This window comes from Danio rerio, chromosome 14, assembly GCF_049306965.1.
Source record: "Danio rerio strain Tuebingen ecotype United States chromosome 14, GRCz12tu, whole genome shotgun sequence".
NCBI lineage: Eukaryota > Metazoa > Chordata > Actinopteri > Cypriniformes > Danionidae > Danio > Danio rerio.
In genome coordinates, this window is record NC_133189.1 from 28263757 (window position 1) to 28287677 (window position 23921).

The following is a 23921-nucleotide window of genomic DNA, read 5'->3' on the forward strand; positions in this document are numbered from 1 at the left end:
AAAGCACACACATAACCACAAAGTATGTTCGGCAGGGGAACGTAACATTCTCAATGAAGTTAAAAAGTAGTTTGTAAGAAGAACAAAAACACTTCTGATCTAGAAGGGGAATAACCACTTTGGTCAGAGGCTGGGTTACCATGTGCTACAAAACCAACAGAAACATTTCTCTATACAACTTGCTTTGAGCAGTAAGAACATGTTGGTTTCAGCGTTTTTGGATGCCAATGTAGGTTTGCTAATCCATTAAAATGATTAGCAATGCAAGACCCAACAGTGTTGATGGTATTTTTGTTGCTTAAAGGGGATAGTTCACCCAAAAATCAGTTTTCTCACCATTTATTCACACTCGAGTGGTTCTAAACTTAAATACAAAACAAGATATTGTAAAGAATGAAAAAAGCAGCCATTGACATCCATAGTAGGAACAAAACAACCCCCACCCCCCGCCCCCCACCCAACTTTAACCAATTCCAAACCATCAAAAACATTAGCTCTGAACTAGCACCCCGCTCATGAAGGAGGAAAGTAAAAGTGCCCAGATTCTGGAAAAAATGTTTCCGAGACAGTGAGAAAAGAGGTGATGCTGCGAAGCATATTATGAGAAAAGAAATGTGTTTTTTGACCTTGGATTCATGTAAGCCTCTTGTAGGAGACCTCCAAAACTAAATGAGCAACCTTTAAAATGGCATAATAGGGGCAATTTATTACAGCTAGTGTATAATGGTGTCATGCTTTGTGCTATTTTCTGTATCTCAGACAGGAGCATCACTTACTACTGGAGAAGCTGTCTGCTCTGGAGAAGAGGGTCATTGTTGGTGGGGTTGATTTATTGGCTAAGGCTGAGGAGCAAGAGAAGCTTCTGGAAGAATCCAACAATGAGCTGGAGGAGAGGAGAAAGAGGGCCGAGCAGCTCCGCAGAGAACTGGAAGAAAAAGAGGTAGAGATGAAGATGATGATGCTTGGAAAATATTTGTTTGTAAAACCACATCAGTAAACTGTAATTAAAGTTTGTCTATCTCTCTGAAATAGCAAGAGCGCTTGGACATTGAGGAGAAATACACCAGTTTACAGGAAGAGGCTCAAGGCAAGACCAAGAAACTGAAGAAAGTGTGGACCATGTTGATGGCTGCAAAATCTGAGGTACATTTAATTTGATGTGCTTTTAAAAAGCATAGGTTGTATGATATTGTACTCAGGGTAAGACTGTCTTTCTGGTTTAGATGGCTGATCTGCAGCAAGAGCATCACAGAGAGATTGAAGGTCTGCTGGAAAACATCCGGCAGTTGAGCAGAGAGCTGCGTCTGCAGATGCTCATCATTGATAACTTCATTCCTCAGGAATATCAGGTCTGTGTTTATGCTTGTGCATGTGCACTTAAAAGCTCTTGACATATTGCATATTGAGGTTGTCAAGTGTTGTCACAGGAAGCACATGAATAATGTACTAATTTTTTAAACTTTTTTAAAAGGTTTTTCTAGACCTTTCTAGTTTTGCGGCTAAAATGACTTTTAAAATGTTTAGTGGGAAAACAAGTCCTTGTTGGTTAATTTCTATTTCATATTAGCAAACTAAATCATACCTCAACTAACATAATAAATGTACCCAGGGTTAATATAGTTAATGAAATAAAAAATGTATTCACCGGAAAAATAAATGAATGATAACTAAATGTTTCTCCATTGTATTCATTTGAACTAAAATCTAAAACATTTATAAATAAAATAAAAATTGATTCAACCTATATGCATGTAAAAAAAATAGAACAAACATTACTATCATATTAAATTAGTTCTTATTGCATCATATTTGTTTAGTTTAGTACCAATGTCCTTTTCAATTTCTGCACTAAAACTGCACTTCATACTTCAGCAAATGCAAAATTAAACATGCAAATCCTTGTTGCTTTTCCGCTGCTTGATTAGATTAATCAGATATTTCTGCTGATAATAAAAAGTGTGAACTGCTACGCTTGCACAACAAAAGTGAAAATCGCAACACTAAGCTGGCAAATAAACTTCAGAGAGAATCTCATAGGGACAGTTCACCCTCAATTGAACACTTTTGGGTTGTTTTAAATTTGTTTGGCATTCTTTGTTCCGTGGAATAAAAAACAACAACATATTAAGATATTTTTTGTATATTTTTGAATGAGTAATAACGTATATACAATATCACATTTATTTTTTATTTTTTGAATTTCAGGTCTACTACCATGAAATTATTATTTTTTTCCTAAATGACTCCATGCACTTTAACCGTAGACTTTAAAAAATATGGACGTAGTATCCGCGACGTCACCCATAGGTTTCTAAAGAGCGCAAATGAAGCTGTATTGGAAGCAGGTTTAGCAGAATTTTGATGAATCAGTTGCTTTAATATTAGCTTCACAAAGGAAACACTTTGTGTTTATGCACTTTGAACCCAATTCTCTAGTGTTTTTTTTTATTCATAAATATTCGAAAGCTCCAATATTGCGCACTTATTTTGTTTTACTTTAATAAGTGTCTTCCTGGTATTTAAAGTGCACTTCTGCTTTTTGGATCTCTCAGTGTGGACAAACTAATTTCACTATCTAAAGTATCCTGGACTGTAGTTATATATATATATATATATATATATATATATATATATATATATATATATATATATATATATATATATATATATATAATCACAGATTATTTGAAATACTTATTTCCTTCTCATTTGTAAGTTGCTTTGGATAAGTGTCTGCTAAGTGAGTAAATGTGTGAATAGAGAATATGATAGTGTGCAATTACAGCTTAAATTAAAACACCTAATTTCAAATTTCATTCTGTTTGTCTACAGGAGATGATTGAGAACTATGTGCACTGGAATGAGGACATTGGAGAATGGCAGCTGGTAAGTTTTTCCACACATTTCATACTATTATAAATCTCTCGGATCTGAATTATTTAAAAATCAGTAAAAAGTCTAATACAGCCGGTTTATTTCTGTTTTTAGAAATGCGTGGCCTACACGGGTAACAACATGAGAAAACAGACACCGGTGTCAGACAAGAAAGAAAAAGATGTAAGTGTCAGTTCACTTAATGTGTGTCTGTTTCTTTTTCATATTTAATTACTGTTCTCTGTCTCTGTTTTGCGATTCAGCCATTTGAAGTTGACCTCTCACATGTTTATCTGGCCTATACCGAGGAGAGCATGAGACAGTCACTAATGAAGCTAGAAAGGCCCCGGACATCAAAGAATGGAAAGTCCAGACCTAAAACTGGACGTAGGTGAGGTGTTATGTTTATTTTTGGATCTGCTGTATTGTTTATCTTGAAACAGCTATGGTATTTTAGACACTAAGTAAAGTTATTGATAGTCCATTCTTAAAATAAGCATATTTGACAGTATTCTGTTTGACCATAATAATATATAATTTGATAGTGATATCTAAAATGTAAGAATTTATATATATATATATATATATATATATATATATATATATATATATATATATATATATAATACTAATAATAACTAATAATAATAAACTGTATCACGCAAATAAAAATGACACTTGTATATTTGTAGTTTAATACTTTTGCTTTGATCTTGAAATAAACATTTCTGTATCATTTTGCTCATTTTATTGTAATTAAAAAGAATACTTCAAATTAGTTTGTTTCAAACTTGTGTGAGTGTTGTGTCTTCTGTTTAACATGAAAGTAGATGCTTTGAAGAATGTTGGTAAGCATACTGTTGATTGCACCCATTGACTTCTATACGAGGAACAATACCATGGAAGTCAATGGCCACTTCCTTCAAAATATCTGTAGTGTTCAACAGAAAGTCATACAGGTTTGGAACAAGTGGAGGTTGAGTAAATGGATATAGAATTCACATTTTTGGTTGGACTATCACTTTAAAATAGCCATTTTTCTATTTTTTATTTACTTATTCCTGCAATGACAAAGCAAATTTTTCATAGCCTTTACTCCATTATTCAGTCTCACAAGACCTTTCGGAAATTATTGTTTACTTGGTGCAGGCTAGTGTCTTGCTACAAGCATGTTACGGGTGTACTCGCACAAGGCTATCTGAACCATGCCTGTGCACGTTTGACCCCATTTCCTGGTTCATCGTCACGTCCAGGCACAGTTTAAGACAGTGTGAGTGCCCCCTAAATCATGCCAGCAACATAAAAAATCATTAGCAATTTGCTAAAATATTAGCATGTGCTAGAAAATGTTAAAAACTTGCTAAAACTGGGTTAAAAATAGTTAAATAATGTGTATTGGCATAATAGTAAAATGTGTAATTGTTAGTGCCTAGCTAAAAATGAAGAAGTGCAGCAATGTTACAAAATTGTTAAAATGATAGGAACTTCCTAACCAACACATTAAAACACACGAGCAATATCAGGGTTTTAAAATCTCTTAAATTTCAAAAACAAAATTTTAGGCCTTAAAAGGGAATACAGTCACTAAATTATGGTGTTGTAGTGCTGAAAAACTTTCAAACATTTGTTCATGTTCAGCTACCCAAACTGTACAACCAACAATTCATCTAAAAACATTTAACTAAAGGTAAATTTATTAACTCCCATGTTGTTTAATTATCTTCTTTACATCCTTACAATACCATTTGTTTAAAAGTTTATTACAGTAAAAACACTTGTCTTTTAAACAATTGGCAAATATTTTTGCGTGTTTCAGGCAAACAGTTACTTAATTTTGAGGAGTGTTTTTTCCACAAAACAAGACATATTTTCTTATACTATTTAATTATACTATTTTATATAACGATTGAAAACAGCACAAAACTACTAAGTTAGTTTTTTTAATTTTATTATTCAGGGTTCATATGAAAACCTAAATCATGGAATCAGGGGTTATGGAAAACCTGGAAAAGTCATGGAATTTTGACATGTCATTTTCCAGGTCTAGAAAAGTTTTAGAAGAACAGAAAAACACACAAAGTTTTGGAAATGTCATGGAAAACAGATATCTGTATACTTGAACATGGGTTATTTACTTCTTTCCTTGGCCAACCCCATACTCTCACCTTATTAGTGCGATGTAAGCATTATCTAAATCAAGTTTACATAAATATAAATTGAAACTAAATAGATTGTTGTATGTTTTACGAGATGCTGTAATAAATTTGAACATGCATTGTTTTTCTTTTACCACGCATATAGACATTGCCTGAAACATTAGATCATGAAAATTTACTTGAAAATCTTGGAAAAATCATGGAAAGGTCATGGAGTTTTAGTAGTAAAAATGTGTATGAACCCTGATTATTATTATAACAGCTCGGGGATGTTTAAGGAGCAACATGGTTGCAGTTTCTACAAATTGTAGTTCTGTTTTTGAATAAAGCGTTGGAAATTTTCTTTTTCTTTTTTTTTTTTTTGTTTGTTTTTTTATCCAATTAATTCATTAATCAAAAAAGAATCTACACATTAATCAATTATTTAAATAATCGTTAGTTGCAGCCCTAATTTTTATGAATTTTTAAAAAAAATTTCATTTACCATATCAAAAAAATCCTTAGCATTTTACCCTGTGAAAGTCTAAAATTTCATTCAAAATGGTCATTAAAAGGTCTTAAAAACGTCTTAAATTTGACTTGGTGAAATCTGCAGAAACACTGATTATGCTCAAACATATTGTACTACAGCTTGTTAAAACATGGTTGAAATATGTTAGCAATTTCTTTTTGATGTTTGAATCATTCAATTTATCTCTCCACGCCATAATGGAAAGCTTTTTGGTGACTGTTATTGGATGTAAATTCACAGCTAATCACTTCTCTCTTTGTCCCCCATGTATGTCTGCATCACACTCATTTTAGGAAACGGTCCTCTAAACCAGAAGCTGTGATTGAGTCTCTGCTACAGTGAGCCTTCTGCCTGATGAAGATCACCACATTCTGTGCATTTTCAAGGCCAGTCCAGTATATGTCTTAGGAAATACTGATTCTTGTGACGTAAATGCACTTTGACATAAGTGTAGATGAAAATAAGTCATATGTTCATACGCTGGAACTCGGTGAACATAAAAAAATGTCTGTAATGATAAAACTCCAAAAGGCACATTTCACCTTTAACATAAACACTGTTACTGTATTTTCTGCTTTACACTGACGCCTGTGCTGGCTGGGACATTTAGACATGTTCAAGCAGGTTATTGATCTGACACAAAACGATTAGCTTGCCGCCAGGGAGGATGCTATCGAGAACCGAATCTAATTTCAATGTTTTATACATTTGGCAGCGTGCAATTGCTTTAGCTCAATGTACACAAGCTATGCTTTGACTTTTTTTAAATATATATATATATATATAATGAGAGAATGTGCATGCCATGATCCCCTGGCTGTTGTGCCATTTAGCTCAATTGTAATGTATTTCCATCGTGCACTGTAGTAAAACCATTAGTCGTATGTCATATGTAAAAACAAATGTACATTTTGTTTTGTTTTTTGTTCTTCCTGTACTCCTTAAATTAATAAATTATTTTACACTGTAAAAATGGATTGCATTTTTTTAATTTAAAATGACAAAAAATCAGCATTTTGACAAAATAAATATACATAATTATAACACAATTATATAAATATGTTTATAAATATGAGTAATATAAAAAGCACTACATCAACAGTCTTTTCACATGTTCTTATGTCCTTTGAGCCGAGTATAGATAATGGCAGCATGCTTTGGTTTTTTCGAGAAACTCCTTCATTGTGCATTCCCCCGAGGTCGAAACGCTGCAGTTTCCAGTCTGTGGAGAGAAGAACATTGGATTAGATTGCATTTTCTGGGATTGTGAATGTAAGCATGGATCTTTTACAATTTTTAAACGTATTCAAAATTAGATTATTTCAAACAGCACCACCTAAATTGATTTCTTCATTAGATCTGTCCTTCCAACTAACATTGAGTGCATTTACATGGCCGATTTTAATACGATTAAGACAATACTCTGATTAGGAATCTACCATGTAAACAGTGATTTTTTTTTTTTGATTACCTTAATTTGACTTAAGTCATAATTGAACTTAACAGAAATCAAAGACATGTGGAGTATGCCTATTTTAGTCGCAGTACAGACACCTTAATCAAACTATTACCATCATGTATGGCTTTTCGCCGCTTTTTGTGAAAGGAAATTCCATATACACACAGCTGTTGGACACTATTCTCTGCACCAACCGAGTCAGTAAAGGACCACAGACACGCATTGCAAAAGTTTATTATTATTTTTTGCATTCAGCATGTGGTGTTAAATTCCTTTCAAACACCAGCCCTTACTTCTTACTCGCATCCAATATTTCAATTTGTCATTAATGAAATCCTGAACGAAAGCAAAAATGCCAAACTGCAGTTAAATCCGAAAAATTAAAATAAAACAGCAGAAATTACATGAAACTCTGGAGGATATGTGGATAAGCGCAATGATGTTAATCGAGTTATGTACTATAACATGTAAAACAGGATCATGAAAGGAACTTCAAAAAGCAACTCATGTAAACACCTTAATCATATTATTGTCTTTTTCAGATTAAGCAAATGATTCAATTACTGATGTTCATGTAAACGTAACCCATGTAATTTCATGTAGTGCTACAGAAGGTGTGGCAGAACATATAGTTGAAGTAAAAAGACAGCTCATGCATAACATTTAAAGGTATCACTTTATTTTGATGGTCTAATATGTTGATACTGCTCCCTCAACAGACATTCAACTGACTATAAGAGACTTTGCAAGTACATGTCAACTTGCACTAACCCCAACCGTACAGTCTACTTATAATCTAATGGGAATTAATTGGCATGTAAATGCAATGGAACTTAAATTCAACAAACGGATCATCAAAATAAAGTGACCAATTTAAATTCTGTTATTTACTCGCCCTCAAATTGAGTTTCTTTCTTTTTTTATTTCTTTTTTTTAATTTTATATATTTCTGAAGAAAATTGGAAAGCAGCAGCTTACTTATAAAGTACTATTTATGTGAATGGTAACCCATTTTCAGCCTTCGTCAAAATATCTTCTATTGTGCTCAATAGAATCTCAGACATTTGGAACCACAAGAGGCCGAATAGAGTAAAAGTTTGGCACAAAAAATGAACATTTGAATATTTTTAGCTGTCTAAATTGTCATATATATTTTTTTATTAAACGCAAGTTCAGCACAGCATTGCGTTAAGCAGAATTGTATTGCAGAATGTTATGAGACTGAATATCAAACAGAATATGGAAATGTACTGTAACTTACCCCGGTATATGCTGCATAAGCATTCAGCTGTCTCTGTAGATGAGACCTGCTTGGAATTTTACCCTTCAAAGCCATTCCTGCTTGGCAGAGAGTTTTCTTCTGCATAGAAATCAGTCAGAAAAAGGAATCAAATTGGGACGATTATGAAAATCAGTTCTCGAATAATGTAGTTGATTAATACAAAACCCAACTTACAGAGTAGTGTCCTGTCTCATATATGTCAGGTATAAACTGGTCAAGATCCTGTGAAGACAGTTTGATTAGACCAAAAAGGCATTTTTATGAATCACTTCATCATCCTATTCCTTTTCAATACCTACCATTTTTTCCCCTTTCCCATTCAGGATCCCATTCACACTCTGGATGATTTCCATTAGCAGAATTTCATCTATTTTGAGTTTCGACTCAGAAACGGGGACCAATGTAAGTACCAACAGCAAGAAAGTCCTCATGTTTGGTTTAATTGTTTTTTGGCTTGATGTATCCAGATGTTGAGATCTTCAGGTCTTCATAGCTTGAGCTCTGATGTATCAGTCTTTATAGCGCTGAGAGAGGATGAGGGGACTCTTTACGTACCTTGATGCAGTTGATAACACGTCAGAGAAAAAAAATGTCATGCACGCCCTCACAAAATCGTTAATAGATGTTTCAGAGAACAGCAAACGTGTCGAAATAAAAGAGAATCCCCTTATTATCAGGCAGGAAGAGATACTATTAGATCAGTGAGTTTGGTGGCTGCTGGAATTACCAGGCCTCACTTTTCAATGCTAATATGGTTTATTCCTATTAAGGGTATCACTGACACCATTTGTTAGTCTTTATTTGAAAATTAGGAACTCATTTTGTCCTGCGTTGTGGCAGGAGGTTGCGTTTAATGATGCAAGAGCAGTGATTGTCTCAGACTGTTGTTGTCATGTATTGCCGCTCGTCAATTGCTACTTCCCTTTGACCTGTTTTTTTTTTTATTTTGCTTTAAGCCCAGACAGACAAGACAAACCTACAGTGATGTAAATGAATATTAACCTTCTTTCGCACGTCTTCTGAAGAAACCACAAAACCACAAGTGATGATTGATTTATCATGCTGTGCCAATGAACAAAAAAAGAAATCTAGGTCAGTTTTGCTGATAATAATAAACAATTTATTAAAATGTAAAATGAATATAGGGAGAATGGCTGTTTTATTTTCACAAGATCATTTGATAATTAGATAAAATGCAAACAAAAGAAAGTGTCAAGTGTTATGATAATCAGGGATCTTCATTTGAGAGTTTCCTCAAATTCCTCCCAAATGTTAGCATTATCAATTGTAATTTGATGTATTCTAGGGTGTTTCACCCTAATTCTAGTTTGTTTTTGTTTTTAAATATTTCCTTTTAATTATTTTTTTAATAAATCAGTTTTATGAGATATTGTTTCCAGTAAAGGTTTGCAGATAGCTGTAGCTTCTGCCTTTCCAAGTTTTAGGAAAAACAATAAATAACTTGACATCTACTTAATCATTTGGTATCAGTAGTGGCTTATATCAAAGGCAAAGGCCTCTAGGTTACTCTTAATTTACCAAAAAAAAAAAAAAAAATCTTCATATTTATAAAAAAATATCATATATATATATATATATATATATATATATATATATATATATATATATATATATATATATATATATATGATCATGACTTGATTTTGAGTTATTTAATTAGGACTGTAAGGTCTGACTTTGTTTAGACAAAATTCTTGTCAATTAACAGTAATAATCTTCCCGTCCCGTATGGTTGCGGGGGTCGGCTCTTTGGAACAAGTCCTCCATTTAGACTTGTCCATATGATAATTACTTTTTTTCCACACCTTCCGGCCTGTCACCCTCATACACTACGGACAATTTAGCCTACCCAATTCACCTACAGCATGTCTTTGGACTCTGGAGGAAACAGGAGCACCCGGAGGAAACCCACGCGAACGCAGGGAGAATATGCAAACTTCTCACAGAAATGCCAACTGAGCCAAGGCTCGAACCAGCGACCTTTTTGCTGTGCGGCGACAGCACTACCTACTGCGCCACTGCTTCGCCCTTAACAGAAATAATGTACAGTATATAATATAAAGTCATGGTGCAGTGGAAAAAGAATTACTATTGTGTATGACTGGGATGAGAATGAAGGATTGCATCCATACATGTCTGCAATGACTCGTATAACTTGTCATATAGAATGGCAAAGAAAGTGTTTCATAAAGATTCTGTGGATTCATCTTCAATGCCTCTATCATCTTGCCCCAAACATGCTAAATAAGGTTCAGCTCTGGTGAGTGGGCTGGCTAATTCTGGAGCACTTCAACCTTTTTTGCTTTCTGGAACTTTGATGTGGAGTCTAAAGTATAAGGAGCACTATCCTGCTGAATAATTTGCCCTCTCCAGTGGTTTGTAATGTAATGCATGTAATGTAATGTCTTAATACCACAGGATGTTGCCATCCATTCTGCAGTTCCCCTTCAGTAGGGGAACTTCAATGCTATGTGGAAACTTCCACTATAGGAGATTTCGTCAGAATCCATTCATCTGAAAGAGTATACAAACGGGATGCGTGTGCCAAGCTGAAGCATCCTTTTCTAGCTGAAGAGTCGATGAGGGTTTCTCCGACTGTTGCGACAGAGAGAAAGAATGAGCTGGCTGCTTCTCTCGATCCAGAGTGTTTCCTGAAAAGGGCAACATGGTTGTGCACTGCGTCTTTTTCAAGATATCACTCCGACCGTGCCTTTTTGGTTACGGTAGTTTCTCATCCCCGGATGATGGGCACGAGCACTGCGTTTTATGTCTAGGGGTCCAGCATGTTGCCGCGGTGCTCGCGGGCAGTGCATGCCATCACTGCGGTGGCATGTCTGTTGCGCAGTTAAGACCGTGGCTTGCTCTTGCAAAAGGGCCACCCACCCACCCCAGTTGTCCCCTGCTCTGTGGTTGGCAGGCTGATCTGAGGGTTGTAGTGCGAGTAAATCCACCACCCTGGGACCGCTCGCTCCTCCATGTGTTCCATCCAAGCTTCGAGTGAGAGAAGTGCTCTGTCCTCCGATGGTTACCCTCTTACTTGATGACACAGAGGATCAGATGTCCATCGCTGCATTTTAGGACAGGCTGTCATTGTCTAATGAGGATTCAAACCCCCTCCCTTCCCTCCAGGGCAGCGAGCGCATCATCGTCGTATCTAGAAGCAGAAATGATAAACGTGCTTTCCTGGGCTGCTTCGGCTGTGGGCTGGAGATGGTTTATTCCCCAGCCCCATGGCCGGACGGACTAGATGGGTGTATGTGCAAGACCTTCTAAGCCTTCTGTCCCGTTCTTCCAGGAAGTGCACAGTAAGCTCACACAGTCTTGGAGAATACCTTTCTCTGCCACCAAGCGGGAGCGCCGAGTACCTCACAGGCAACCAGCACTCCTCGCCCCAGGGCGCCTCTAAGTCCGGTAAACGGATCACGAAGCATCCCTGAGACGGGCCATCTGCAGAAGAGGGAACTTGCTCTTTCACCGGTGGGGGTCCGGGCTTTTTTATCCAATGGCATTTAAAAATGCCATCAAACCCTCAAACACTGGATGTGACAGCCTGAACACTGCCAGTCTAGAATTCTATGCCGTCCAGCTCGCAGGATCGGTGCACTTCGCCAGTGGCTCGCTGAGTGTGGGTCTCTCTTCTCTCACACTTCCAGCCCCTGGGTGCAAGATTAGAGTGAATTGCTTGCCTCCTGCTCTTCTGCGGGACCCCAGCGCTTCCAATATCAGCCCTGCCACTCCGCGCTGCTCCACCGCTGGTACATCAGCGAATGTGCTGATGTTGCCACTAGCGAGGGTTCTGCCTGGCTGGTTAGCGCTGGCCAGCCATCAGACTTGGCTACGCGATTCAAGGTCATACTCAATTATCTCTGGCTGATTTCAGCTCTGGCGGGATTTTATGATTGCGCAGAGAGACAGGGTGCTCCGACACCTCGACCTATATGAAGACGCGCATGGCACAAGAGCACCACCGGGTAACTGTCAGTCCGCTGTGTCACCGCGCCTCAGTCTCTGGACGGACCTTGCGTTTCTACAGTTGTGTGTGCCTCTAGAACAAGTGTCCAGACATGTCATCGTTTTGACAGATGCTTCCTGTATCAGGAATCAGATTTGTGCTAGGGGGCCATGTGTTACGGGCATGCAGCTGTGGGTCCATGGTAGGAACCTGGTTGCATTGGCGTTTCAGTCGTTTAGGATCTGTTGGCAGTGTATCTTGTGCTGCGACGTTTTTTACAGGTGATAGAGGGCGGACAGCACGGCAACGTTGGCGTATATCAACCGCATGGGGGGTATCCGCTTTTGCCGCATTTCTCAGCTCGCTCACCGTCTGCTCCCCCGGAGACATACACACCGAAATCGCTGCATTCCATTCTTCCTCGCCAAGCTCAACCGTGCAGCCGATGCTCTCTCACGGCAGTTTCACATGGCAAATGGAGACTCCACCCCCGACTCTCCAGCTGTTATGGGTGCGTTCTAGTGCATTGGCTACACAGCTGGCCCCGGGGCATGCAAAATATGCATTTCCTCAGTGAGCCTACATGCACAGATACAGAATAAAGTCAGGAAAGACAAGCAACAGGCAACCTCACGTGTGTTCCATAGATGGAGTGAGAAGGACTTAAGTGACCCACCGTTAAGGTGGTTAACGCTGTCACTCAGGCTAGAGCACCTTCTACGAGGCATGCCTACACCCTGAAGTGGACTCCATTTGCTGTGTGGTATACTTTCTCCGATAAGGACCCCGAACATGCCAGATCAGTGTGATGCTATCCTCCTTCTGTTGGCCGGAGCTAAGGCTGTCCCCTCCGCACTTAGGGGTTGGCATTTCGATCATCCCCGCTCTGAGGATGCGGCGATGGTTGTGCGCTGGGAAAGCATCACCTCATCAGCCAGTTCCCAGAGACAAAGAGGAATAATTTAATAAGAAAATATCTGTTTGCAACATAAAGCAGTGTATTGAGCTGTTTTTAACATCTAAAAAGTAATGGAAATGAATCAGACCGGAAGTCTCGAACCAAAGCGATACAAATGGCTGCGCCCGCATGTACACAAAGAATAAGGTCAATAATTGAAACAAAATTTATGATTCACGCGACAGAGACATCAAAAATACTAGTAGTGAGAATCTTTAAGTTAATAATTTAAAAACAAAATGTGCCTATACACAAAAATACAGTTAAACATGATATATTGTGTGTTATTATTCAAATGTAATTATATAAATTTTTTCCAAATAAGCTTCATCTAGGACAGTGGTGCCCAAACTCCTGCATAGTTTAGATACAACCCCAATCAGACACACCGAGGCTAGCTAATCAAGCTCTTAGTAGGCTTGCTTGATCCTGTATGCCTTGGCAGATTTGTTGAGCTCAGTTGGAGCTGAACTCTGCAGAACAGCGGCCCTCCAAGACCGAGTTTGGACACCACTGATTTAGGAGCTGCAAAACAGTATATAAGTAAGCAGGCATGTATTTATGATACATGTACTGTATTTTATTAGCATTCCAAACATAAAACAGTATTTGTTACTTTATATTTGATAGGGTTAATAAAATAATTTAAAATTTTGCATCAAAGTACTTAAAAGAAAAAGAAATAAGTATTAAAAAAATACTCTTTAAGAAATCTTCATGATGACATCATCAAAAGGAGGCATCTGATTGGTTCTTTTTTTCTGATTGGACTTGAGATCAGAATTAAGATTGAAGAAGGTAGCCAATGCTTGAAGTATGGATGGAAATTTTGCATCACACTTAAATGACAGACAAATGATCGTTGAAAAGTGTGTATACTGCAATGCTAAAATCAGTAATTCATTATGGCAGTATAGTGTACAATTTGTCATCAGCATCTTTACTAAATAAATTACAGAATGTGGAGCTTTTGGGACATCATTACTCTCAGTGCTGCAGGTAAATGGCAAAAGAACCTTTAGAAATAACAATAATAAAAGTGTGTACTGTTTCTTTAAGCCAGTAGATGGAAACTCTTTTATTTATGGAAAACTGAAAAGTCGGGAGAGTATGAGCATACTTCAAATAATAGTAGTTTTAGATAGAATGGTAATGTTTAGCAACATAAAAACAAGTCCTACAGTGGCGATACCAACAAGCTTTTATTGGCCATTTTAAATAGTTAATCTCCAGCCACACTGTATAGTCAATGAAGAGGAAAGTTATATGTATGTGTATTTAACATATGAGCCAAAATTATTTTAATAACACTCCAGTCTATGCAGATTGTTTAAAAACTTCCAACCGAAGCAGCAGGATTTGTATAAAGAGTTTATTTGCAAAAACAGATTTTATTTTTATTTTTTACTAAATTTTTAGTAATTTTCATGTTTTTATGGCGTGCGTTGAAGAGTAATGCAAGGAAATGATTTATGGAAATCACTAGCTGGAGTTTAATTTTCAGTTTAGGAGTTTAGTTTTCACAAACTGTTTTTATGTTAAGTATTAAAGCATGAATTCATATATTATTTTGTTTTAAATATGACTGTTAAGACGTTAAAAATGTGAATAATACATAAAAAGCTAATTTCAGACATTAATAAATACTGTAATCATGTATAAATAACACTGGTTTAGGTTTCATGTGTGCATTCATGCATACAAATTGTTTTCATGCGTAAAAATGAACCAGTCTTTCCAGATATTACTTGCTATAATTGCTAAATTATTTAGCTGTATCTTTGAGACTTTCCTATAGAAAATAAAAACAAAAGTGCAGAATTTATATATAAATCCAGCTTTTCCGCATTTAAAACAATATTCGTTGTGTGTTTTTCTTTCCTTCAAAATAATTATATTTACGATTATCAAGACAAAGTCAGCTTTATTGTCAATTCAACCACATGTACAGGACATATAGAGAATCAGAACTGTGTTACTCTCAGACCCTACAGTAGGTGCCTAACAGTCAATATTAATACAAAAAGTAGAATTTTAAAAGGAAATTACAATAAACACAACTAGACTTATGATATGATCTAAAAATATAGGTAAAATTAAAATTTTAAACAACAAAATTAAAGGGCAATAATCAAGGACTGCAAACCAGAGTTGTGCAGAAGCAACTTGGTTATTTGCCATGAAGGTAATTATCAGCTTGTTGAGTATTAACATTGGTTCTTAATAATGACACTGAGAAACATCAGTTTATGTAAAAGACTTTCTTTTTTTGCAGTTACACTACAGTTCTATTTAAAAGGTGATCATGAACTGTATCTGCAGAGGGAGCTGTCGCTCTACTACTGTAGAACATATCTGCACTCTACCGCTCGCCTCCTGCTGATCATGAACAGAGAAACACATGATCAGCTCCACTATATTATTCTGACAAAATGAAATATAAGACATTTTGCATATGTATTATTTTTTTAAACAATGCTGAAAATAAGCTTATTTATTTAATCAGATTTTCTGCATTGCTTTAAAATAATAATGAACATGCAACAAGTCTTATTTTCTCAAGCAAACCTTAGCATTTATATTGATCATTCACAGTATATTCAGTATCATTTTCCACTAAGGTCAAACCTGGGTTTCTGTAAAAAAAGAACAAAAAAACAAGGTCTTTAATTTATTGTAAATGTGTGTATACGTGCATTTACATTTCTCTGATGTCTCAGCACTCAAACCTGAGTGAATTAGTCATGTAAGAATTATACATCAATGTGTCTCAGGAAAGTTTCATAGTTTGTCACAAAGTTGCACCATTTTGAGGAACTGAAAGATCTTAGAAAGAGATAATAGAAAGCAGCTTAAAAGATGAGCAGGCCTTTTTAGGAAAGTAAGAACAACTTTAATCCACCCATATTAAATGTCTTTATTCTGTTGACATGAAAAAGATGATTTTGGAAATCACTCCAATACATACAGAGCAATCAATATCTTATCGTTTAGCTTGTTGAAAGTTCACACAAAAATGAACTCACCTTCAAGTCCAAACCTTTATGAGCTTCTTTATTCTGATATTTTGAAGAAAGCTTAAACTAACCTGTAACTAATGACATCAAATGTTGGAAAAACAAATGGTAGTCAATGGTTACAGGTTTATTCAAGTTCAACCAGCTTCTAAATGAGTAAAGACTGACTAAATGATGACAGAATTTTGTTTTTTGGTGAACCATCACTTTAATTCTTTTAACACCCAAAGAGTAATAAATCTGAGCGGTTTGTGCTCAGTTTACAACTGTAAAACGTACAATAAGTGTCCAAATAACAACCAGTTAGCCATGTGAGGCGATACCATTTTTGTCTCACCATCAAGACATTGAGAAAACTATAAATAGTACTTAAAACATGAGCACAGAAGAACTGCATCCGGCCACTGCATTTCTGCAGCGCAATATTTGTACTTCCATTAAGAGCCGTTGCATTTTTAATGAAAAAGAGGAAAGGACATACTGCTGCATGACACTTGCAAAGTGGAAACACTAACTGTAAGTGTTTAATAAGTGTTTATGAGATAGCGCTTCAGCATTTCTTTCGTCAGATGTGTAGTACAGCTCTTGCTAAGATGTGGCTTTGCATTGTGATGCCTATCTCTATTTCTAGAAATGCTCACTGCAGTTTCCTGTATAACTAAACCTCCATGCTGTCTTCGCACTTGGCGTAATAACTTTTAAAAGTGCTCTTTTTCTTGATTTAATGTGAAACACGCATAAACTTACGTTTAATGCTAATTTGATCAGTAAAGATACCTTTTTTTAATTTGTTTCATGCTAGTTAGCTGTGCATTGACAAATAAACAGTTGTTTTATCTCACAAAACATTACAGTTGTTTTAAGGTACATTAACTACTAGTACAGTTTTTTTTTATAGCATACATTATTATTTATTAAAGCCAATCAATATGCCATCTTACTAGTGTGATACTATTTTGTTCCATAGATTAGAACGCATGCTTTTCATGATAAAACAAAAAATATTCTTGCATATTTTTTTTCTATGGTTTTACTATTTTTCCATGACAAAATGCTTACTAAAATGTTTATGATAATAATCATCCTTATCATGTAAAACATATTTAAAACATGAATCTATTGATGACTAATTAAGACACTGTTTAATAATCAGACTATATACAATTTATATGAATTAAATTGTCATTTTAAAACGTTACCTTTACCAAGTTACAATCAATTAACTCAACTTTTCAAAGTAAAGTCAACCAGTTTACTCACTGTGACGTAACGGTAAAAAAGTAAAGTAAGCTGTAGCTGTCTGTCAATGTAGAAAACTGTAAAAATTAAAAATGCACTATAAAAGGATTAGTTCACCCAAAAATGAAAATGTTATTAATTACTCGTGTTGTTACAATCGTCAAAACACAAATAAAGATATTTTAGATGAAATCTGAGAGCTCTCTCATCCCCCATAGACAGCAATGGTTCAATACATTAAGGAACCAAAAACAATGTGACTTCAGTAAATATACAATGCTTTAATAACAAAGTTGTGAGTCAAAAAACCTGCAAAACAATTTCTCCCATGTCAGATAAAGGTGTGCATGTACTATGCACAATATAACGTGTGTGTTGAACTGATGACACTAATGGCAATACAGTACACCATACTTAATGCAGTAAATGTGCACCCTGACCTGACTGGGTGAGAAGATTTTCATCATATTTATATTTAGATCATATTCACATCATATTTGGAACATAAAGGTGTTCTTGGAGCTTTGTATGATTATAGTATGATTAACCACTAAAGTCACCAGAAATATTTTGACTGTCTTTGGTTGCTTTTCTGGACTGTATTACTCTGACTATGGAGGATGAGGGAGCTCTCAGATTTCATCTAAATAATGTAGCTTGTTTTGTGATCTGAAGATGAAATGAAGGCTTCACAAGATTGGAACGATGTGTGGGTATGGAATTCAACAGAAACTTTTAACATTTTACATTTTTGGTTGAACAAACAATTTAAACATTAATCTTTTTTTTTTTTTTTTAACTTGTTTTCACCACAAGTTTTAGCAAACATATATACAATTTCACTTCTTGTGAAACTAGGACAACATCAATGATAAAAATGAAAGGGAAAGTACTGTTTTTTTTTTTTTCTTTTTTAAATTTTTTTTTTACCCACAGTAACTTTGGAGAAAAAAAGTTTTACCTTAAAACCGCAGACACCACAACAACAACAACAAAAAAAGATCAATAACATTATCTGGCTTGTGGAGGCTGGTGTTTGGGAGTGTAACTGTGTGAGTCAGTCAGAAGTAGTTACACAAAATCAAAAGTTTTTTTTTTATTAATAAATCACTGGTTAGTCCTATTATCTATCATCTACCAAGGCAAAAATCTATTATTTAATTGCCAAATAAGGAATTTATTCAATAATTGTATGTTTAGTCATTTGTATATTATCTTATCACATAAAAAAATGGTTAGACTTCGTTGAATGCATGGGATTGATGCGCACCTTGCTGTTTCCATCCAGTGTTGACTATAAACAATATCATAAAATGTACATAAAAACAAATGTGTGGAAACATATTGCTGCTTGAACAAAGTTGCCAATTTATGTCCAGTTTATATATTTTACAAATCTACAGTACTTATGTAACAAACTAATATAATTGTTATAATTCCTATACATTATTTTACAATTATACAAATTTGTTACAACCATCTGTATTAGCTGCCGTTAAACAATGTCTACTTGGACTCTCAAGCTGAGGCCTGTATTGTGTAGTTACAATGTCAAAAAGATGCTTATTTGTTTGTTTAGCAAATTAAGTTTTTTTGAACCTACTGTATGAATTCTCTGCTCAAATTATTATGGTAAATAATTGCATCACACCAGTGTTGGATATATACAAAAACACAGAACTGAAATGTAAGATTCGACTTTGTCATCTGCTTGGACAAATTTTGTAATATTTTAGTCAAATTATTAAATCATCAAGTCTAAAAGGTCTACAATGCTCTATTTTTGCTCAGAAAAGAAAGAAAAATAAACGTGTTAATGTATAAGCTAAATATATTTTACCATGTATATCTCACAACAAATACTGAACGACGACAATTGTTTAAGTTATTCAAGAAAACATTTGAAACTATACATTTTGACTGTAAATGCATAAAGATTGCAGCAAAACCAACATTCATTGTGCACATGAGAGGGTCATATGGCATGAAAATTAGCACTTCAACTAAACTAAATGCTGAGCTTTCTAAAATATCTCAACATCACAGACTCTTCAAACCTATTTGTTCTTTTACACATGAACTAAACATGCTATTGGCCATGCTTCATTGGTTTGATTTGTTTTGGTGAAACTTTTTACAACTGAAAGCTGCAAATGAGGTCAGACCTTCTGTCATGTCTGGCACGGTCCTCAAATGGTTTAGATCTTAACTTGAAGGTAGAGATTACCATGTCAGTATAGGTGACCATAGGTCGAGGTGGACACCCATGACATGTGGAGTCCCACAAGGTTCGATTCTGGCACCTCTCCTGTTCAACCTTTACATGCTCCCTCTGAGCCAAATAATGAGAAAGAACCAAATCTCCTACCACAGCTATGCTGATGACACTCAGATCTACTTAGCCTTACTGCCTAATAACTACAGCCCCATTGACACCCTCTGCCAATGCATTGATGAAATTAACAATAGGATGTGCCAAAACTTTCTTCAGTTAAACAAAGAGAAAACTGAAATGATTGCGTTTGGGAACAGAGATGAGGTTCTCAAGGTAAATTCGTACCTTGTAACTAAAGGTCAAACAACAAAAAAATAAGGTCAAGAATCTTGGTGTGACTCTGGAGTCAGATCTGAGTTTCAATAGTCATGTCAAAGCATTCAGTAAATCAGCATACTATCATCTCAAAAACATAGCAAGAATCAGATGCTTTGTTTCCAGTGAAGACTTAGAGAAACTTGTTCATGCTTTTATCAGCAGCAGGGTGGATTACTGTAATGGACTCCTCACTGGCCTTCCTAAAAAGACAGTCAGACACTTGCAGCTCATCCAGAACGCTGCAGCCAGAATTCTAACCAGAACCAGAAAATCAGAGCACATCACACCTGTCCTCAGGTCTTTACACTGGCTCCCAGTTACATTCAGAATAGATTTTAAAGTATTATTACTGGTCTATAAATCACTAAATAGCCTAGGACCTAAATACATTACAGATATGCTGACTGAATACATACCTAACAGATCACTCAGATCTTTAGGATCATATAAACTAGAAATTCCAAGAGTTCAGTCAAAGCAGGGTGAATCAGCTTTCAGCTACTACGCCCCCCACTGCTGGAATCAGCTTCCAGAAATGATCAGATGTGCTCCAACATTAGGCACATTCAAATCAAGACTGAAAACACATCTGTTTAGCTGTGCCTTTACTGAATGAGCACTGTGCTGCGTCCGACAGACTGCACTATTATGTTTTTCTCTTCTTCTTCATTCCTTTATATCACATTTTACCTTTTTTATGTTTTTTAATCAGTTTTATTATTTGTTTTTATTTATTTTTTTACTTGTTTCTTTTATTCTTGTTTATGTAAAGCACTTTGAATTGCCACTGTGTATGAAATGTGCTATATAAATAAACTTGCCTTGGCTTGCCTTGAAAGTCTAATAAAACTAATGGCATAGTAACTACCACTTCTGAATAGAAGTTCTGAGCAAGCCTTCAGATTGTAAATTCATAGTACTGTCATTTGGTTTCAACATGCACTGTAAATGGTTGACCAATCACAAAAGACGGAGCTAACTAACTATCAGAGCAGAGCAGACACTCTAAAAGGAGAGGTTTGGAAGAAATTAAAGGCATAGATCGCCCATAATAAAGAACATTCCTCACACTTTATCATCACATTCAAGTGGTTTTAAACTTTTTTACTTTACAATTAAATTAAGTTTATTTCAAGCAAAATATTGCAAAAAAAAAAAAAAAAAAAAAACTTACAACCCAACTGCTTTTTGCTTTTTTTTTTGTATTTAATATTTTCACTAACATATAAATTTGGGTGTACTAGTTTTTGGACCATTATCATAATTATTTTGTTTGATAAAAACCAGATTTGGCTTCAGTACTGACTAACTAATGTATATGCGTAAATATATTGTCTAGCTTCCTATTAAAAATATGAATTTAAAAAATAGATTCATGAGGGGTGTATATGCTGAGCACTGTATATCGATCATGATTTTCCATAGTGTTATAGCGCTTTGTAACACTTTATTATTACCATTTCATCACCTTAGAATTATAAGGTTCTATTTGACATTTTTGTCAAAATTGAGTTGTTGACATATTCTTATTAAATGACAACTTATTAACAATAAGGGATGATTTATTTTATAAGTTTTTTATATTTTAATGCTTTTTATTTAAAAAAATAAATGTTATACACATACTGTTTGCTATGGAATGCAAAAACTTTGAAGCTCAATATCTCAGAATCATTCAGAACGCAGATAGAACCTTATAATTCCAAGGTGACGATTTGTTGAGCCTCTCCATACAGTTTGAAAAGAGCGCTTGTATCTGTAAGCTGCTTCGCGTGACATCGGACTTAACAAGTGCATATCTTCATATATGTTCAACAAAAGAAAGAAACTTTCCATTTAAATTTTTTGTGTGAACTATCCCTTTAAAATGCATCACTCTGTAATGTGGAAAAGGGCTAATGCTGCAATGTATACGAGCAGAAAACTAAACCTATTCTAGGAGACCTTCAAAACTAAATCCTGAACATCTGATACAGTAGATTTAATAAATAATACCTTTATTTATTTATTTATTTATTTTAACAAGGTGAATCCCAATTCATGCTTGTGCACCATTTTAGTTTATATTACAAATATTTAAATTAGGGTCCTCACAGTAAAAAAAAGAAAAGAAACAGTGACGTTTAAATACTTTAATGCACATAATGATGGGAAAAAAAAAACTACTGTGCAATGTTGGACACTTCACACACTCAACTGTCGCTGCTTTAATTATGTAGTGGAAGAGGTAGAGCTTTCTGCCTCCAGTAAAGAATGACAAAGTAAGTATGAGTAAAGTTGCACACACTAGATGACTGACTGCAGAGTGCATTTGTCCACAGGTTCTAGTTCACCAATAAAGACAAAGGGTACAACTGACATAAATAGCCTTTCCTCGCCTCTGTTGAGGTTGAATGATTTTGATAGTATGAATGAAGGTGGTCTTTAGTTTCTAAATGGCTACACAGTGCACTCTAGTGGTACTCATGAGAAGATGCTTCGTTGTCTGAAGAAAAACATAAAGAAAAGGGAAGCTCTCAGTCTGTGCTGCCATTGGTAAAATTGATCATTTACCAGACTAGATCATCTTCGAAACCTGATTAAGCAACCGCACCAAGCAGGCCCCTGTTGCTAATGTTCGCTCACGTCACAGGAAAATGTTGTGGTTCACACTTCTTCAAGTTCTCCTCTCAAGCAACCAACTGAGTGGTTACTTTTGCATTATGTGTAATTATAGTTCAGTATCACTGACCTGTAAGAGCCTTATGAGTATTTGATTTCATATTTAGTTCAAGCTGATGCAAGTATGTCATACTCTCAACAAAACTTACTGACGCAAATTAATGTTCCTTCATGAGCTCTTCATCAGGCTTAGAGTCACTTTACAGCCCTTCACATTCACCGTCATCCAACGGTGGATTAATGATCCTTTATTTATTTATTTTAACAAGGTGAATCCCAATTCATGTGTACTATTCTAGCTTATTTATTACAACTATTTGAAGAGGGTCCTCACAGTAAAAAAAAGTGAACTGTGTAATTATAGTTTAGTATAACTGACCTATAAGAGCCTTATTAGTATTTGATTTCACATATGGTTCAAGCTGATGCCAGTACTGTATGTCATACCCTCAACAAAACTGACTGACGCAAATAAATGTTCCTACATGAGCTCTACATCAGGCCCAGAGTCACTTTACAGCCCTTCACATTCACTGTCCCTCAACAGTGGACTGATTTTTGTTTTATTTAATCCCAATCACACATTGGACTAGTTTTTTCCTTTTTCTCACAGGTTTTCAACAAGCATCTGAATCTAAACCATCTGCACTAAGACACATATTCAATCCAGTAAATTATCATTACTTTCTCCGGTTACATCCTGAAACCTGTTGACCTTCAAAAAGTTGTACTTCAGCATGAAGCATAACTTTTTGCTTAAATCGCTTGCACTGCAGGATTTTTTCACTAGTAAACGGCTTTGGATGGAAACATCTCATGTAAATGCAAATGTTGTCATCTTTATGCATTCGCAAAGCCAAAGGCTGACACCGCAAGTGTCAAAGTTCAAATGTCTTCTTCTGGATCACATTTTAAACAGTTTGTCACCTTTCAGTATTCATATATGTGTAACATACACTATCGGTCAAAAGTTTTAGAGTTAAAAAATTAAAAAGTTGCAGTTTTTTTTTTTTTTTTAAGAAGCTGATTTCTTTTTAGCTTGATAACTCCAGTTATTAGAAGTCAGGAGTTTTTGATTGAATAAGTTTACTAAATTTAAGAATTATTAAAAACTAAAATTCATATGTTGCCGCAATGACATATTAAGGCATACACCATTCCTTTTCATTAACTATACAGTGCAATATGCAATTTACAG

The 23921-nt window shown here is 35.4% G+C and overlaps 2 protein-coding genes and 1 long non-coding RNA gene across 6 annotated transcripts in view; 1 reads left to right on the top strand and 2 right to left on the bottom strand.

Annotated features, from left to right (window-relative positions):
- Nucleotides 1-6514, top strand: part of kif3a (kinesin family member 3A) — a 28751-nt gene extending 22237 nt beyond the window's left edge. The window contains exons 11-17 of the mRNA NM_001017604.2: nucleotides 760-940; nucleotides 1033-1143; nucleotides 1224-1349; nucleotides 2833-2886; nucleotides 2989-3057; nucleotides 3138-3265; nucleotides 5835-6514. Of these exons, the coding sequence (NP_001017604.2) occupies nucleotides 760-940; nucleotides 1033-1143; nucleotides 1224-1349; nucleotides 2833-2886; nucleotides 2989-3057; nucleotides 3138-3265; nucleotides 5835-5883 (718 nt within the window). The 3' untranslated portion in view covers nucleotides 5884-6514. The remainder of the gene's footprint in view (nucleotides 1-759; nucleotides 941-1032; nucleotides 1144-1223; nucleotides 1350-2832; nucleotides 2887-2988; nucleotides 3058-3137; nucleotides 3266-5834) is intronic.
- LOC137487521 (uncharacterized) overlaps nucleotides 1-23921 on the bottom strand; it is a 93264-nt gene that overhangs the window by 12452 nt on the left and 56891 nt on the right. For 2 of the 4 annotated variants that reach the window (XR_012389749.1, XR_012389748.1), the window contains 2 exons: nucleotides 15782-15849; nucleotides 15121-15592 (listed from right to left, as the gene is read on the bottom strand). The exons of 1 other annotated variant lie outside the window; for it this stretch is intronic. This is a non-coding gene — a long non-coding RNA (uncharacterized lncRNA). Of the gene's footprint in view, nucleotides 1-15120; nucleotides 15593-15781; nucleotides 15850-23921 lie in introns of those variants that run through there. One more of the 4 variants, XR_012389747.1, reaches the window with a different exon arrangement.
- il4 (interleukin 4) lies at nucleotides 6515-8773 on the bottom strand. Its single transcript, NM_001170740.1, is given in 4 exon segments — nucleotides 6515-6763; nucleotides 8262-8360; nucleotides 8457-8504; nucleotides 8582-8773. Coding segments are annotated over 4 exon segments (384 nt in total). The 5' UTR covers nucleotides 8714-8773; the 3' UTR covers nucleotides 6515-6658.